Here is an 18,778-nt window from a genome sequence, read left to right as displayed (position 1 = left end):
TGTTAGTTTAACAGGGCCATCTCTGTCCTGTGCTATAGCTTACAATACAATAGCAACGCCCATAGCAAGTATCACTTACCAGGTGATTGCTCAGCTTTTCTGGATTTGTAGAAAAGAACATAGTTCCATCACAAAAAAAATCTTCAGATGACTCTTCAAAGGTGTGCGCAGGATCTGCTTCCTCAGAGCAACTAATCATTAACTGCAGGTTCATGGTTGCTGGAATTTCCTTCTGACTTCTGGTGGCAGCCTACAAAACCATCGAGCTGCTCTTTTGTGACGATCTGCTCGCTCTCCACGCTGCAGTCCTTGCAGGCTTTGTGAATACACACAAATCTAGTTTTGCGCTAAGTTCACTGTGCACTGATCTTAAGTCCCAAGCATGCCTGAGCTCTTCCAGAGGAACCTGACAGCCAGTCTGAAACCAATTGACAATAGGCCAAGCACTGTTCTGCTTGAGCTGTCCAATCTGCATTTTTCCATAAGATATTGCACCAAGCATTTCTGTCCTGGCTGGGTCCTATAGGAATGCAAGTGCATATCCTATAAAGACCAAGGTTGTTGTTCTTGAGCTCTGACAGTGTTCAGGTGAAAACCAGCCAGTGCTGCTGTGCTGAGAAGCACCACAGTGACTACAGAGGCAGAGGATGATCTGAGACCATCTGTCAGTGGGTGCCATATTTTATTCTCCACACTCACTGCTTTTTGGAGCTTTTTAGCATAAAGGCAGAGCTGTGAAGAACCTATGGATGATAGCAACCATGGGGTGGACATGATTTGACTTTGCCTTTGGGAAGGTGTAAAGAGGCCCTTCTGAAATGGATAGCATGTGGAGGGATCTGGGACTCACTGCTCCTTTAAGAAGAGAAAAAACTGGGAGAGGGGCTGCTGCCGAGCAGTTCTCTCTTTAGGGATAGCTACAGGAGTGGGGAGAACTTCAGCTATGAAGAGAAACAGGAGTAGGAGAAAAATGCTTTCAACCTTAAAGACAAGTATGTGATTGCTTTACAGAGTGATTCATCAGTTGTTTTTCATGTGAATTCTTAAATGATTAAAATTATGTAAATTCAATCTAATTGGCAGGGGAATTCAATTTTTATTGTGTGTAAAAGAGAGATGATTCTGCTCATGAGGTATATCAATTTCACATATGTATTGAAGACTGAGGCACACATAACAAACTTATACTCAATTTTCCAGTATTTTTTGATGTGCTTATTACTGAACTGCTATTAAAATACTAAGTCACTTAATACCAGAGAGCTTGACTGAGCTCTTGGATAGGGACCTAGATTAGAATTGCTAGGGAAAACAATATGCAGTATGAAAGCAGAAGGAAAAACATATTTCTAACTGTAGCAGAAATACTTACATTAGGGGTGAAGAGGTAAGCCAGGCCATCAGTGGCTCCTGGTAGAGTGAGTCCTTGAATGAGGAATATAGTTAGGACCAGGTAAGGAAATATAGCTGTTACATAAATTGCCTAAAGTAAAAAGAGAGGCAGATAGTTACTGACAATAGCATTGACAAAGCCTATTTATTTCAACATACAATCCTAATAATATTGGGTAGGACCGATACAGATGAACATTGCCTTCTTTAAGCAAAATGTGCTTTTGCAGAATGTATTTGTAACAAAATTGCTTTTGAAAACTGTGGGAGGGGACATTAGTAGTGCTGAAGCTATTCCAGTGGAAAGTGTAATTTTGAGCTATCTGTACCACTGTTACTGCTTCATCGGACAAGAAGCGCACAGGAATGCTGTTATTGGGATAAATAGGGAAGGATTTACTTGGTGGTGAAACTCAGTTCTGGGGAGCGGGATCCAAAGTGTGGGATAATGCACTTTATCCTTTCCATACCTTTCCTGTGGTTTCAATTCCTCGGATGGTGCAGAGATAGACAATTGCCCAGCAAGCTGCTAAGCACAAAATGAGCCACCACTGTAATGTGCCACTTTCAGTGACATCAGGTGTTATGTTCAAAGTTTTCCTGTACCAAAAATAATTTACTGCAGTACTTTCATAACATTCTTCATTGAGCTCTGGAAAAAAAAATGTGGCAAAGATAAGAATAAATCTTAAACTTGGACTTATTTTCCCCACTCATTGTATGATTGGGAAACAGTACTTCAGATGAACAGAGAGCAGTGGGACTGTCTCTTGTAGGCTGCTGATACAGTACAGAGGTGGATTGAACTGACCTTTCTGCATGGTGTAATGTGCAGGCTGAGCCTGCAAGACTTTCATGAGACCTTAACCAGAACATCACTAGCATCTCCTCAGGTGACAGCTTTTGAAATGGAAAAGTTGTCATACTCAGTGCAAGGTAAAATTTAAGCTGTAGTTGAGATTGTAATGTTTACATGTTAGTGGAGCCATAACAACGTTCAGGCACCTGTGCATACATCCAAGTCCAGCATCCTCATGCTATGCTGTGACTGTGTAGTGGGGCAGGACCCAAGGACCAGCCTCTTTGATTCATTTTTGCAGGAATTCTGTGAACAGGAACCTTGGCCACCTGCACCCAGGGAATTTGACTCTCCATGACTAGACTCTGCCTGGAGAAAAGGGAACTGGAAATTTGTGCACCACAACTTGTACACCTACCTATACGCAATCTAAATGACTGAAGAGGAGACTGATGAAGGATCTTCAGGAAAAACCCACTGACTTGTCTTTAGCTGGAAACATGAAGTGCTGCAGTCCCTGCCCTTTGCTACTATTTGTAGTCAGCATTGTTCAGAGGCAGTGTTTCCAGGGGCTGGGGTTACATAGTGCAGAGCCAACGAAAACAAAGGCTTGGGCCATTATGTCCCCTCCCAAAGTGATAAACAGGTACCCACAGGTGTTTATGCACTTGTGAGTGTCTTGCCCAAATAAAGGTAAGCAAGCCCTGGTGAATAATATGGTCGGTTTGGCAAAGTGCCATTCTGACTGGTGAATCTCTGTGGACAAAGGAGCCATTGCATTCAGGCAAATAATATAAACTGAACTGAGTTGCAAGCAGTGTGCTCTGCCTTGTGCTTCAGACCAGTAAAGCTTTGATGTGCAAGCTTTGACTACCTGGAAACTTGCAGTATCTCCATGTACAAGGAGAAGGCATTAAATGTCTCATGACATGGCAAGAAGTGCCACTGACATTGTGCTCCCTGCACATCTGCAAGAGATCCTGCCTGCACCTCTGCAAGCCTCTGTGCCAAGTTTGGAGTCCAAGAAGAACCAGAACCAGGTCAGAGATTGTCTGCCTCTTTCCCAGCACTCTGCTAGAGTCTGAGGCGATCTAGAAGCCTCTCAATGGCTACTAAGACACCAACAGAGTTCCCTTCAAATGTTTGGGTACTGTCTAGAAACTGTAGTAAGCCCTGGGAATCTGGAGGTAATACTTCATGAGTAAATATTCTTAAGCCTCTAACTGAATTCTACTGTGCCTTCTGCCTCAGAGGAAAGGAGCCTCTCAGGTCTCCCTCAAGGGTGAGCAGCATATTGGCCGCAAGATTCTCCTACCCAAATAGTTAAGTTTGTTATATTATTGTTAGTGTTCTGGATTCCCTGCTTATTTCCCTCTGTATAAGACTTTCTGTCACCATGCAAATAACCTATTATTATTTAAAATTAGAGTCTGTGGTGAGATTGCTAAAGATCAAAATTAATAAACTGTATTAATTTTGTAATAGCTCCTGTCCATACCATTACACCTTCTAACCAAGAGGTCTGGCACACACCAAGACCCTGGGAGCTCTTTCTCCTTTCCCTGCCTAGTGAGACCTGAATTCACCTCTTTCTCTGCCTAGGAGAGTATGCTAATTTTCTTGAAGGGTCTCCTGGTGAAGCTGCTGTTTTGCATGCAATCCCACCAGAGTTTAGCATAACTGTTTTTACCTCTTCTTCCCTGATTTCAAGTGCCATTATCTTTATCTGTTGACTCCTGCTCAGATTAATTGTCTGAGCAGGGTAGCTCATGCAGGGCAGTTTGCCCTTTTTCTACCATGAAAGGCTGGAAAAAAGATGGTTCATTTCACTTGCATGGGAGAGTAGGTCTGTTATCCTGTTATGGCTCTGTAAAAGGAAAGAGCATGGGCAGGAGAAGGATAAAACGATGCATTTCAGCAGCATCCTCAAGCTGCATTTACTGGCAATAGGTCTGAGGTGGCTGAAGGAGGTATAAAGTTGCTAGAGAAAACCTCTGTTAATTTGTTCACATTCCAGAGCTGAGCATCGTGATAAATTTTAGGCAGATAATTCTGAGGATACAAGAAATAATTTCTTACTCCAGTTCAGATTTTTTCCTGTGGTATGAAGTGCCAGCCTGGCCAGCCTCTCGAACTGGCACCTGTTCTCCCTTTACTTGTGACTTTCCACCCCCTCCACCTGAGCCTGTGGTGCAGCGCTTTCAGCCCTGGCTAGATTAAAGGGAACAGGAAGATCTACAGAGGTCCTCAAACTACGGCCTGCGGGCCAGACACGGCCCCCCAGGGCCCTCAGCCCGGCCTGCCGGTGCTTACAGAACCCCCCCGCCGGCCTCCGCCGCCCCCAAGCAGCCGCCGGGACTGCGCTGGAACCGAACTGCAGTCTGGCCCCGGCAGTGTCTGGGGGACAGTGAGCCGGCCCCTGGCTGAAACGTTCGGAGACCCCTGTGTTGAAAGATGAAAACAAATGCTGAAAAAGGACATAAGCCCCTGTATTTCCGTCGTGGAAAGGGTGACACTGGTCCTGGTTTGCTTTTGTTCTCCTGTAAAACAGCCGTACCAGGACTGCCAAGTGGTAAAAATGGACTAGAAATGCAGGTAACATTGGAAATAATCTGCCCCTTACAATGTTTCAGTTGAATTGCAGCCAATCCCAGCAGGGACAGTGGAAGAGATTCTTGGTGTGTAAGATGTGCAATATTGCAGAAATCCTAGCAGCAGTAGAGCACCTGCCTTTGACAAGCAGGAGAAGTGTGATCTACTGATTTAGCCAAGCGACTGGTCAGCTAAAAAGGTACACTTCACACTGTGCTTGTAACACCTGAAGCTGGGGATCCTCGTCCAGCGTATGAAGAGCTTGCTGCTCTCCTTTCCTCAGCTCTGAGTTAGAATCACAGAATCATAGAATCAGTTGGGGCTGGAAGTGACCACAAGGATCACGCAGTCCCAACCCCCCTGCCATGAGCAGGGACACTCTACCCTAGATCAGGCTGGCCAGAGCCTCATCTAGCCTGGCTTTAACCACCTCCCTGGGCAACCCACTCCAGGCTCTTACCACTCTCATGCTGAACAACTTCCTCCTCATGCCCAGTCTGAATCTCTCTCCACCTCCAGGATATCACTATCTGATATTCTAAAAATTCCCTCCTCAGCTTTTTTGTAGGCCCCCTTCAGATGCTGGAAGGCCACAATAAGGTCACCTCGAAAAGAATCAGTTGTACACCTGGACATACACTGACCAGTGCAATCCCAGATACCTCTCAATACACAATATCTGCAGTCTTGAGTTGTACAAGGATATCTGAATAATGAACTATGCAGTGGAAAGCTTTGCTGCTCTTGTCTGTTGAGTCATAGCTGAAGTACCTGAAACTGAAATAATGCTCTGTTAGGCTGCACTCCACTAAGCCTGGTGGATGGGAACAAATGCTACTTGACTCAATCAGGTCCCTGGAGTGAGCATTGCAATTATGATGGAGAAGCACAGGACTTGGGCACCAGTATTTTAAAATTTGTCCTTAAGTTAATGTTTTTTTAATAGGTGATTGACTAAAATGCACTTTTCTATATACCAAGCCAGTTGATTTAAAAGCAGCTTTGGAAGATATTTCTTAAGGCTCATATAATTTCCTTGTCTGTCTTACTGTCTTCCCAATCTGGAGTAGTTCTAAAGTCTCCAAATATAAGTTAACTTCTGCTATTTTTTGTCTTTTCTTTTAGCCTCTTGCTCAGATTGTGTTCCTTGCTCTGCCCTGGAATTTTTGTTTCTCATGCTCTGAACAAGACAGGAATCTGAAAAACAATTTCAGATATATGAGAGCAGTCTTCGTTCGCCTGCTTAGCTATACGACCTGTCTTTGGTCTTACTAAGGGTTTTGTAATGGGTAGTGTGAATTTGGTCTGAACCTCTTAAGATTCCCATTGGGAATGTTTTCTCTGCTACTTTGAAAGTATTTTGCTCTAGTTGCTCTTTCTCCTCCTGCCCCTCCCTTCTTTCTTTCCCCAGTTATTGTGTTTCCCGTTTTGAAATCGAGCAAAAGGGGTCATAGATTTTCTGGCTTTTGTTGTTCCTATGGGGAGGATGAGTTCAAGTAGTAGGCTCTCATTAGTCTCACAAACACCAACCAGATCGTATGCACAATTCAGGGCCAAATTAAATGTGGCTTCTCTTCTCAAGGGGTTTCTTGGTTAGCTGCTCTGGGAAGCTGTCTTTTCAGATATCTAAAAATAGTTTCAGCAATCTACAGGCAGAAACTGAAGTTCTCTGGTGGGGCTGTGTTTCCTGCTCTGACAACTCAGCTGATCACTCAGCATATCATGGCAAATGAACTTAAAAGATTTCTGTAAGAGCTTGTTGTGAGTCATAGCCAATGCATCACCACCTAATGGAATCTCAAAAGTCTCCTTTAAAGCAGTTACTGAAAAACATAGTCATAAATTTGCTTCGTAATTATGCTGATAATATTAAGTGTCTCGATAAGTGGTTTGTTATAACAGACACACGTGTCTTGGTAAAGCCAGCAAAAAAAGCTGAGGATGCCCTTTTAGACTGATATCATAAGCAAAAAAAAAAAAACCAAAACCCAAACCAACCAACAAAACCGAAAAGCAAAAAAAACCCTTTTCCTTTTCTTTCTTGCTGTCCTCCAGACTCTGATGTTTGTGATCCTCCTCTTGCTAGCAGTGACACTCCAAGTGGTAATTACCTGTTCTGTTTTCATTTAGAGGACAAACACTCCAAGGAAGAGGTTCTTGAAAGGAGTTTATGAAATACCACATCACCCAGGTTAGAACAGTATTGTAGTATAAGCTCACAAGAAATGACACCATCCATGAGCCAACTCCTGCAGAAAGCGCAAAAGCTCAGCTTAGAAAAGCTGTGGAAGAAATTAGCAGTTCACAACACTTGCTCTTAGAAGCTCCTGTTTCCTAATTTTTCAGTATATTCTGTTTCCCACCCCCGACAAGATTTTTACATGGAAGATGGGCATCTGTGTGCTCAGTAGCCAGAAAGTAGTATGCAGTCCCCCAGCCTCCAGCAGGACTCACCAGCCCTGTTCCAAGGCTGACACACCATACTTACAGAGAAGATTAGGGTTGAAATAGTTGTTCTAGTACAATGCATTGTTTTCCACAACATGAGGCAACTTTAATAGAAGAGCCCAAAGGAAACTGGAGTTTCTCAGCATGCTGTAGCTGCAGGAGGGCACTCTTTTGTTCCAAATGATATGCACATGCACTAAGATGGTAACCGTTTTATGCCTACAATAAGGAAGGAAGGACGAGTAGCAGCACTGTGGGCGCTGCTTGCTTGCATTTTGTAAAGGGAGGGCAGACATGCCTAATTGTAGGAGATGGATTTAGGTGGAGGTGCCACCCTGCTGCCTGATATTTTTTCCTGGTTGCCCTCTGGCCCTTAGATAAGTCTTCTTATCCACCCCTTCTCCTCCCACACACTCCTACAGGCATGGCTCTTGCTACCAGTCCCAGTTTTAGGCACCTGCTTAAATCAGGACATGATTCAACAGTGCTGGATGGAGCATCTAAGGGTTCCTTCTTGTTCCCACTGGCAGGAGTGTTATCTCAAAACCAGTAGGTCTGATGTTTCAGCCCTCTAACAATGGCACTTTTCACAGCCTGACAATGCATGCAAGACACAAGACACTTTTTTCCCCTTGCAGTCTATAGTTAATAAATAAATGATGACAAATTGCTGGTACAGGCCTGCACATCATTCTGATGCACACTGCTATGCAGATTGTTCCCCACGGCCAGCCATATTAGCAATCTCCCTTCAATAGCCCCACTGTGCTACCCTCTCCCAAAGTAAAACATTCCCAGGTGCTTTAGGGTCTTCAGGAGGTGTCAGGCTCCCATTCCTGATTTTGCATCTTTCTGTCCCCTCATCAGTCCAGCTGTCCCTTGAAAGAGAAGACTGGCTCCTGAAGGAGCTTTGAGTAAGGAGCAGGAAGAACTGTGGGCAGACAGCTCTTGTGTAGACTCCAACATATGATGGTAGGAATGGGGCAGTAGCTCTGTTGTCTATCAGAGCTCAAGATTGTTATGCTTCCCAAGGCAAAGGTTATGAGGTTTGCATTTAAGGCTCTTGTGTGCCTAGGGTAACACTTGATGGAAGTGATGTACTAACAAGCATCAGACACAGGTCTGCAGGAAGTTAAATACTGAGTGGTAGCTCAGCTGTGATTCCATAAGCTGAGAGCCCAAGAGACGTACCAACTCCACCAATGTAAGGCGAGATGCTGTTCCAGGCACTGATGCTGCCTTTCCTCAGACATTGTCCTAGGGCCAGTTCAAGATGCAGCAGTGGGATTCCTTCGAAGAGAAGAGCGATGAAGTACGGGATGAGGAATGCCCCTGAAAACACAATTAAGTGTAATTGGACCACATGACCGTCTGTATCTCACTGAAATTACTGCTTTGTAATTTATCTTCTTTATGATCCTAACAAAGTCCTTGTGGGATGTGTCGAAGGAGGAGGGTAAATGCCACATAACACCTCTTGCTGTAATTTGGTTAGTGAAGATGTAGGAGGAAGGACTGGGGTGCTTAGTGGTGCAGGATACTTCCCCTTAGACACTTGCTACAGCCTTTCTTTTAAGCATCTTCTTTTCTCCCTCTGCTCATAAAGCACAAGGCTTCACCTTTCCTCTCTACTATTTTCCCTTTGATACATCACCTAATTTTCCTTCATCCTCCAGCAAGATTCTGTACTGGAGACCCCCAGGCGATGGAGTTATTTTATTGCATGAAGCTCTGCTCAGAGCACAGAGCTAATGAAAACTGAAAGCATTACTGAAGTGGTTCTGTGAGACATGGGAACAACAAAATTGACTTCCTCCTCTATGTCTAATTTGCATTCTCTCTCTTTCATGTTTTGCTCATAGACACTCTGCTGGGCTACAGTCAGCATGTTGCTGTTTGAAAAATATTAATCCAGCTGGCAGCCTCACTAATTCATGCAAAATGTCATGCAACACCTTATTTCCACCACTTCCCCCTCAGAAAGAACATGGGTTTGGGTCTCCTTCCCTTGCACAAATAATGATTTTCATGAGTCCAGGAGAAGTTTCCTCAGTATGTTTAGAGCAGCTGCACAAATGCCCAATTAAGTGAGAATGATTGAAGTTTATCACCACAGCCAACAATCACCGTGGCCGTAAAGCCTCTTTTCTTTGGGAAAACAAAGACAGAAATTCTGCCTCAATCCCCTCCCAATATTCCTATTGGCTGATGCACCTAATTGCTTTGTCAAGAAACCTGTGCCTTGTTAAACCATGTCAGTTTTGCCACCTCTGAGTCTGCCCAGCTGTGCTTTTCTAGCTCTGGATATCACATGGAAATGGTGTGCTGTTTAATAGTTTGTCAAGAAATAAGAGCTTGCAAAAGGTGGAAACGGATGTCTCTGTGATCTATTTTCTTAAGATGTTTTCAGCTGGTAAGAAGCAGATTTGAAAAAGGAATCTCACAGTTCTCTGCCAGTATGTTAAATCCTCGGTATGGATCCTTAGTACCCCTGCTCAGTAGTCTTCTTGCTTGGAGAAAGCTCTAAACTGGCAGTTAGAAGTCCCTCAAGAGAGCAATTTAGAAGGAATTAAGAGCCACAATAGTGTGTTCATTTTTAGGTGTTTTACCACCTGATGAAATCTCACCTGAAGATTCCTGCTGAAGCTCCCTTGTAAATGATACAGAATTTACAAGTCCCTGCTGCAAGAAATCAGTAACTTCTCACCATGCTCAGTCCTGTTCTGTCCTTCAAACCTGCTGCAATATGCACTCTCTGCAGCACCTCTGAGAGCACCCACTGGGCTCTCTTAATAGACTGATACTTTGGGCTGGCTCTTGGGAAGAGCAAAGCGTTCACACAAGTGACTGAAGTATCACAGCGCGGAGCATTCTCTTGGCCTAGTTGCTTGGCCACCCACCAGCGCTGGGTGGGAGCTTCAGCCCACACAGTGCTGAGCTCTTGCCAGCAGACTGCTCCATGATATCTCCCATATCATATCTCCCTGGAAGTAACTGTATACTAATTAGTGCCAACTGCCCTCTGATATCTCTTTCCCCTTTTCTGTTTGTTACTTGAACTCTTGACTATACAGCATGTTTAGATACCCTGCTGATAGAAGTTTGCTCATCTCGTGCTGGGTGTACATATCTCCAGTCTTATTTACAGCACAGCAGAACATAATGTCACACTTGGAAAGAACATACTGTATTTCCATGAGACCAATGTGAAAACTATGCTGTCTGCAAATATGAAAGTACAGCAGAAGATTGGGCTGAGAAGAAACAGTTAATGGAGCTAAAAATCTTTCTCAAACCTAACTCAAATAAGTGTCTTGTAGTGTCAAATTTTTTTCCAGTTATTCGTTCTTTTGCTTTACAGTGTTTTTAGGCAAAAGGAAATAGTCAGAAAAGGCATAGACAGTCTGGTCAAGCCCTTGAAGCTTACTCTTTTCCACCATAAAATCCTCCACTCACAGAAAGGAAAAGAATGCTGGAAAGGTATCAGGTATCTAATAGTGAGTACGACGGTATGGGGCCTATGGCCCTATGTAGTCAAGGGCTCTGTTTAATAGATTGGGAATAATGTTTCCAGTTCTGCCAAGAGGTAGAGTGTAAATACTGAAAAAAAAAAAACAAACAAACATGAGAAATCTTAACTGTGGGAAAGGCAATAAGAAAATAAAAAAAGCAGAATGAAGAAGTGTGCTGGTACCTGGCACAGAGCATTGTATCATGGCACAGAGCATCATATCACAACACAGAGAATTCAAGCACAGCACAGCAAAAAACCATCAACACCTAATGAATGTGTAGTACAGATACAGCAGAAACTCAGTAAGTTTGCTTTCCATGAAGCATAATCAAGAAAAAGTGCCAATAAGAAAATTATTCTATATATGGATTTATTTACATCTAGATATTCTAGATCTATATGCTCCATGGTGAAAGGAAAGTAAATAAAAGATAAACAAGCTCAGAAAGGAACCTCTAAAAGTTTAGCCTCAGTAGCTTTTCACCTCTCTCTCTCAAAAAAAAAAAAAAAAAAAAAAAAAAAAAAAAAAAAGAAAATGGTATAGTGATCGAGCATTTGTAAGTACCTTAAAAGCCTGGAGAAAGTCACAAAAATCAAAACCATCATCAGGGTATGATTCAGTTGCATCCCTGAGGCATGACCAAGGAAAATTTTAGTTTATACCATTCCTTCTGTCAGAAAGACTCTCAAGATTCATCAAGCATCCATCCTGCTGGTAGGTACATGCACTACTAAAAGAAGATCAGGGAAAATAAAACTCAACGAACTGAAAATACAAAAGCAACCAAATAAACAAAACCCCAAAAAGCCCCCACTCAAAAATCTACTACAGTTTAAAGTTATTTTGGAAGGAGAGCCTGCCCAAGAACACTGCACAGCTGAGGAGCAATCCCTGTGCAGGCAAGGCACAGAAGGCCTACATGAACTTTTTAAAATCAAGCTTCCAGCCACTACAAATGCTGCACATATTAGTAAGTTGATTTTGTAGCAATAAAGTCTCAAGGTACAAGGAGCATGAGCATGTAGCATGACAGGAATCACTGCTAACTCAAAGTAATCATTAGAGTGAAGACAACTTCATATCAGTATAAAAGAAAATACCTGTTGCACTCTGGAAGCACTTAGAGTCTTTCAACTCTGACTCCTCAATTGACATGTGCTGGCAAATCAGGTCAGAACAACAACTGCTCAACCATATTTAACTCTCTGCCTGCAAAATGACACTTGAAGGGCACAGTCTTTATTATAAGCTCAAAATGTACTAGGCAGCCTGTTGAGAGTTGCTGAAGCACTGGAGGCCATAATGACCAGGAGACTAATGAAGAAGCGCAATCTGAAGCTGAATCATAGCAACTAGCAAAGCAGAGCAAAACAGCTAAAATGATTTTGTCACATCATGAAAGAGGGAGCAGTAGACCCCACTAATGGAACTGTAAAACAGTTTGAAGCATCAGCCAGGTGGCCTCTTAATCAAGATGTACCAAGAGCAGCAGAAACAGATGAGCCTCAGTGAGAAGCAGAGAAGAAAAGCAAACATCTTTGCTTGAAGTCAGGGTACCAATAAAAACTTCCTAAGTGGTGGATAAAAACTTAGGGGAGCTGATGCTTGTGCTCAATGTTGCATCTCACCATTGCCTGAAGAGTAGCTATCAGGTAAGGCTGTTAACTTGAAATGATGATCTAAAGATACATCAGCATTTGAAAGGCCAGATTTTCTTCAGTTTAGAGATATAGGAATGGAAGAGAAAAATACTTTATACTATAAAGATGTCTGAAATTACTCAGAAATTAGCAAAGTAGTATTTCCAAAGTAAACACATCTATAGAGTCAGAAAAATTCTGAAAACACATCTCAGCACAACAGTATCACAGTATCACAGTATCACCAAGGTTGGAAGAGACCTCACAGATCATCAAGTCCAACCCTTTACCACAGTGCCCAAGGCTAGACCATGGCACCAAGTGCCACGTCCAACCTTGCCTTGAACTGCCCCAGGGACGACGACTCCACCACCCCCCCAGGCAGCCCATTCCAGTGCCCAACTTCACCAGTTCTATTGGTAGATTCTTCTGACAGACTGAGAACTTAATGCAGTAATTTGTTTACCTACATGAAATTGCAATAGGTGGTAACTACTCATTCAGATACAAAGCTGGGAGCCACAGAAGGGGGATTATCAGACCTGACCCCATTCTTCATAGGAGTTCAGCTAAGCAGCACAGTAGCCAATACAGCAACAAATCACAGCAAGACATCAGGTAGGAAAAAATGCAGCAACTTAATCATATTCACCTCTCTCTCTGGACAACAATAATTCATGATCTTTGTTAAATCTTCTGCATATGCACTGTTCCAGATAAAAATAAGGAATTTTTTTAAATACAGTTTTTTAATTAGAGTTTTACATTATCTTGGTATAGAGTATGCTGTGTATAGCTGTTTGTTAAGCTACTACAAATGTCACGTTTCTGCAGCATATTTATGACGGCATTGATTTTGTCTTACAGGCTGTGTTGCAAAAGTTGCAGGTTCTGAAACTTTGCAGGCTTGAGTTTCACATGTAAACGACCATATCTTCTTGTGTAATGGTGAAGGAATTAAAGCTATGTCCAGAAAACCAAGGGGGCATAGATCAACCTGGGTGAACTTCTCTATTAAATACTTGTGATTGAAGGATGCAAGGAAACAGCATCCACTTGCAAGCATGAACCAACCAACCTGAACCATAAAGGGCAACCAAGTACAAGAAATTATGAAAGGATCAATCCCAAACTCTGCAGATTTTCACGGAGGACTTGAGCAGGACATGGTCACAATCCACAAAATGTAGGCTGTTCCTTGTAACATAATTAACTTCTCTATCAAAGACTGAACACAATTCGCCCCACCTCTTTCTTACAGTATCTTCTGGGTATACTGTTGTTCCTCTCAGACATTATTTTCCTTCTGAAGACAAAGTGAGCCAGACAAGCAAACAAGTTGTAGTTCAAATTCTAGCAAAAGGTAAGGTAGGCCACAGGTTATGGAAGTCTGTGAATCATTGTCTCGGAAGTACTCAGGTCTCCCTTTTTAGCAAGACTTTAGTCTTTACGTATGTTTGTTTCCCTAGAAAGAAACTTTATTTTATATTAAAGATATTTTCCAATCATCTTGTAGGCTTGGGCATTATGCCCATGGTTAATACCCCTGGGTTAGGCAAGTACATACATACTAGCTATAATCAAAACTCAAACACTGCAGTAAGGTTCAGTTAGAACTAGGCTGTTGGGTTTTGTTAAGTATAGTTGATGCTCATGTGTGTGCACATAGAACTATATGACTTGTTTGAATCTCAGCTGTAAGTGACAAACTACATGCTGGGCCATTTAGGGTCTTCTTTTCAACCCCAGTTGCCTAGGAACCTTTGTGTTTGTCACCACTTACTGTGGCAAACAACCTTCATATCCATTAGTCATGAAAAGTAAATGACTAACTTTACTCAGGCAATAAATCCAAATAATCAGTAACAACAGTGGGGCATAAATGTCAGCAAAACTGATATTATATTAGATTCAGGTTACTGAGTAACACTGATGTGCAATGAATAAGGTTCAGAGGTCTGATGAGAATAGCTCACATGAGAAGAACTTATTTTTATCTCTTGTTTTTTAAAATATCTAGAAATGAGGAAAAGTGCATTGCCCAACTCTTTAACACTTGGATATCACCTGAACCACCTGTGAAACTGTGATGTGAACCTCAGAAGTCATTCAGCCTTAGAGCATTGTTGGGAAAAACCGTTTGGTGGAGCGCTATGGGAAAATGACTCTTTGTTCACCAATATGGTTAGATGGTCAAATCTACTTTATTTCCGTGATGCAGTGACTTATATGCACTTCTAGCAAGAGGCATGCTCCACCAAGATTGGTTACAGTCAGAGGGTCCAGAGTTACATGTGAGGCATCAATAGGTCAGCATACCATAACAATCTAAGGGTCAGCCTCTGGGGCTGACTAAACTCTGCCTACCTGCAGCTGCACTCCACCCCCTGCAGCTGCATGTGGGGGGAAGCTACCCTGTGCCTGGTATCTAACTCCCAAGATGGATTCAAGGACATTCCCAGCACGGGTTGCTCATGTTTATCAATTCTTGTGTGCTCTGCTAACAAGAATTTCTCCAACAGAGCATGTCTATGCCATATCCATGCCAGGTTTTGCTGCACTTGTGGCTGTGGGGCTGTGCAGCTTGCAGGGCTCCTAGTTAACTATGATGCTGCTGGTGTCTCACATGTTGACATCTTCAGATACACACAAATTGGATTTATACTCCAGTACTCCTCAACATCTATTGGACTTTTGCAACTGAATACTTTGCTTTCACAAAGGCAAACCCAAATCACATCGCTGTCTTAAAGTAGCAGAAGAAAAATACAGCTATGTTATACGTTAATGTAAACCCACTGTCTTCTTGGTAGTCTTCATGACTCACGCTCTTCCAACACCAGATTTCTGGAATAAATTATTTGTAAACCCTGCAGCACTTTGCTGCAGAGTCTGTCCTGATCTTGAGCTCACTGAGCCTTTGTTAAAAAGCAGTGACCAAACGTTGGCTGTATGCCCATATATATATAGACCTTGATTCACTTCTGGTTTGTAGTGCCACAAAGTAGCTGCTACTGAGTCTGATAGCCGCTTGAAACTGATTTTTCAGTGGCAAAACTACCACTCATGGAGCAAAGGAACAACTCAACCTTTGTCCCTGCATCATTTTCCTATTTCTATTTATTTTATTTAAACCTGCTCTAAATCCTGTCATTTTTTCCTAGCAACTACTATAGGATATATCAGTGCTCAGAAGCTAGACACAGAACCAAACAGAATCTCTGAGCATGGTGCAGTCATGAGATAGATCACTGAGGATCTCCTTGCACTCAAACTCCCTCTTCTCCTGGAATGGAAAAGATCTGTAGGGCAGGGATGGAGAGGACCCTGGAATGCAGGGATAGAGGTGAAAAATCAAACATCTGTAGGAGGCAAGTGTTGTTAGTCTCCTGAAGTGAGACTGGATCTGAAGCAGTTGAAAAACATCTGGCTATAGTTATCCCATTGCCTCCAGCACAGAGAAGCAGCCCTTGGTGCTTCATGGGAAGATATGGGAGGCCTTTTATGGTCAGTAACACAATATTTTGTTTTAAGTCGTAACAGACTTTTGCACAATACCTTGAAGCAGATTTTTTTTTGCAGCCTCATGCAGTTGATGGCCTCAGAAAAAGGTCTGTGTAATGAAATGTGCCAAGGAGTTGCATCTCACTATGGTCTTGTCTGCGAATTTCAAACCTGCCACTAGGTACTTCGTTAATTGTTTATTGCAATACAAAACTATCACATTACCTTAGTTTTATTATGCTGTATGTTAATACTGAATGGTTTTGTTCCTTTGCTCCAAGATAGAAAGACCACTTGAAATGATGAAGGGAATGGAACATCTCTCTTATGAGGAGAGCCTGAGGGAGCTGGGACTCTTTAGCTTGGAGAAGAGGAGACTGAGAGGTGACCTCATCAACGTTTATAAATATGTAAATGTGAGTGCCAGGAGGCTGGAGCCAGGCTCTGCTGGGTGATGCCCAATGACAGAACAAGGGTTCTGTGTAAGCTGAGGCATAGGAAGTTTCATTTAAACATGAGAAGGATTTTTTCCCTATGAAGGTGACAGAACACTGGAACAGGCTGCCTAGGGGGTTGTGAAGTCTCCCTTTCTGGAGGTATTCAAAACCTGTCTGGACATGTTCCTGTGTGATCTGGTCTAGATGATCCTGCTCTAGCAGAAGGGTTGGACTGGATGACCTTTCAAGGTTCCTTCCAGCCCCTGACATTTTATGATTCTCTGATTCTGTGAAATGCTGTCTGACCTACAGCTCTTACTTCAGAAGAACAGCCTCCTTGCAGGTCTCATGCCATATCTGATAGGGTGACATCTCTAAAAGTGTCTATCATGTCTCATTAATGCATTATTAAATGAAGTGAGCATTCCAGCTGTTCCCACAGGCAATCACAGAGAAACAGCTTGCACTCGTTGCTATCTAACCACCCAGTAACAGAAGTCTGAGAACATTTCCCTGAATGTCCCATCCTGTAAATATGTAATGGATAATGTTAAATCTGGTGGGAGGAATCTAACCTGTGGCTTCTTCTCTTTTCTTATGTGAAATTTTGTAACTATAGCATCCAGTTGTTGCATGTCCAACATTAAAGAGCTCCTTGCCACCGAAATAATATAATTTTTTTTGTTTACAGACTTATGATAAACACACTATTACATTTTCAATTTCATAACCTAAATAGACTGGATTCTTAAGTCATTCCTTGTCCCAGAAGTTTTCCAGACCTTGAGCTTTTCAGACAAACAGTTGTTAGGACTTTTCTGCACTTTGTGTAATTTTTCAAGTTGAAATTGAAAGGTGGACTTTCAGAAGTCAGAGGTTTAGAAGTTGTCTTTGTATCTGTAGCAGTATCTCCACCTACTTCCCTGCTTATATTAGCCAAGATTCTTTTCATTGGCACAACCCTGATATACCTCATTCATTCAGCTACTTAGCAGAGCCGCTAAGTGGCCACTTCTTTCTGAAATACCTCCTTCCACTAATGGCAGTATCCATTCCTGGTTCCTTGATTGATTCAAATCTATGTAGTTCATCAAATAATGCAGATACTTTGGGTTTAACAATGTTTTCTAGCTGACATTTTCTCTGTGTGTGAATTTCTGTTTCTCCACATAATTACTTTGGCCTAATTATTATCTTTTAATTTTCAATTTGCTGTCTTACTGTGCTTTAGACAGCCTGCCAAGGCAGAACTGAAAAGCTACTGTGAATGGTGAGTTATCATAGCATGTTCGGGGTTGGAAGGGACCTCCAGAGATCATCAAGCACTCTTTTCTGATCCATCTATATTTACTAAATTTTCTACTTCTAAAGGAGTCCTTTATGGGGTTGGTGCCCAGGGACAGGCTTGGACAGCTGTCTGCACCACCTGGCAGGCTCCTGTTTGCGTTCTATCAGCTAAGCCTTTTAAATAGCCTCACAGGCATCAAAAAGTGCAATTTAGTTTTGTGTAAGGACAGTTCCAGACAATAAGGTAGATCCTAAGAGCATCAGAGGAGGGAGGGCAATGGCTTGCTCACCTTCCTAAAGGAAAGTGTAATGACCATTTCTCTAGAGGTTGGTTCATTCTGGCTTCCTGAGGACTTCTCACTTTTCCATACTGTAATAAGCCGTACATTCAGTTCCTGCTCCCATCAGGTCTGTAGGAACAATGTAAGAACTTTAACACTGGTTTTGCTGACAGCTGGCATCAGTCTGGTCTTGTTTCCTCAATTTTAAAATATACTTCTACAGAAAAAGCTGATCTAACTGGTGCAAAAGAATTGTGAGAATTAGATAGTTAAAAAAAACAAACAGTGTAAATACAAAACTTCCATGACCATCCAAAGTTAGTGCAGTTATAGTAGAATTGCAGTTTAATATTCCAGCAAAGTGGATTTCAGTCTTACCACCTCCATGTATCTGGCACAAATACGGAAATCGCCACACGTTCCCCAGACCGACAGCAAATCCGATGCAGCTTAGAATGTACTGCAACTTATTGTCCCACTTGGGTCTGCCGTCTTCTTTAGGTATTTCAGCTGGCACTGATAAATCTTTTGGCATTGTGATGAAATACCCTTGGCTCCTTAGCCCCTTTCCCTATAAGCGGAAAGATGCCTCAACAGCTGTCTCTTCTGCAGGTTTTATGTGAGATAAGTGGAGAATCCTGGAAAGAGAGGTGGAGCTTTCTTTTTATGTGATGCAGTGAAATGTGTTGTTGCCAAAGTTGCAGTTTAAAGACAAAACCAGGAACTGATGTTATATTGGGAGTAACCACTCTTGACTTTTTTCCAGCTCCATCTATAGTTAGAGCACTTGGGAACATGTTAATGGGCAACTCAAGATCAAACAGGATTTTATTTTCTGTTCTCCTGCTCTGAGACACCTTCAGAGAACTGTGACACCGAATAT

General features: G+C 42.4%; 1 protein-coding gene across 1 annotated transcript in view; it reads right to left on the bottom strand.

Moving 5' to 3' along the window:
• LOC135178937 (sodium-dependent neutral amino acid transporter B(0)AT3-like) overlaps positions 1-18,430 on the bottom strand; it is a 33,100-nt gene extending 14,670 nt beyond the window's left edge. Inside the window, exons 1-5 of the mRNA XM_064150360.1 lie at positions 18,274-18,430; positions 8,423-8,563; positions 6,895-7,032; positions 1,863-2,044; positions 1,373-1,483 (exon numbers count right to left, since the gene is read on the bottom strand). Coding sequence (XP_064006430.1) covers positions 1,373-1,483; positions 1,863-2,044; positions 6,895-7,032; positions 8,423-8,563; positions 18,274-18,430 — 729 coding nt within the window. The remainder of the gene's footprint in view (positions 1-1,372; positions 1,484-1,862; positions 2,045-6,894; positions 7,033-8,422; positions 8,564-18,273) is intronic.
• Between the last annotated feature and the right edge of the window lie 348 nt (positions 18,431-18,778).

Source organism: Pogoniulus pusillus, chromosome 10 (genome assembly GCF_015220805.1).
Source record: "Pogoniulus pusillus isolate bPogPus1 chromosome 10, bPogPus1.pri, whole genome shotgun sequence".
NCBI classification, from domain to species: Eukaryota; Metazoa; Chordata; class Aves; order Piciformes; family Lybiidae; genus Pogoniulus; species Pogoniulus pusillus.
The sequence above is the reverse complement of the archived record's forward strand: the minus strand, read 5'-3'. Positions and strand labels throughout refer to the sequence as shown.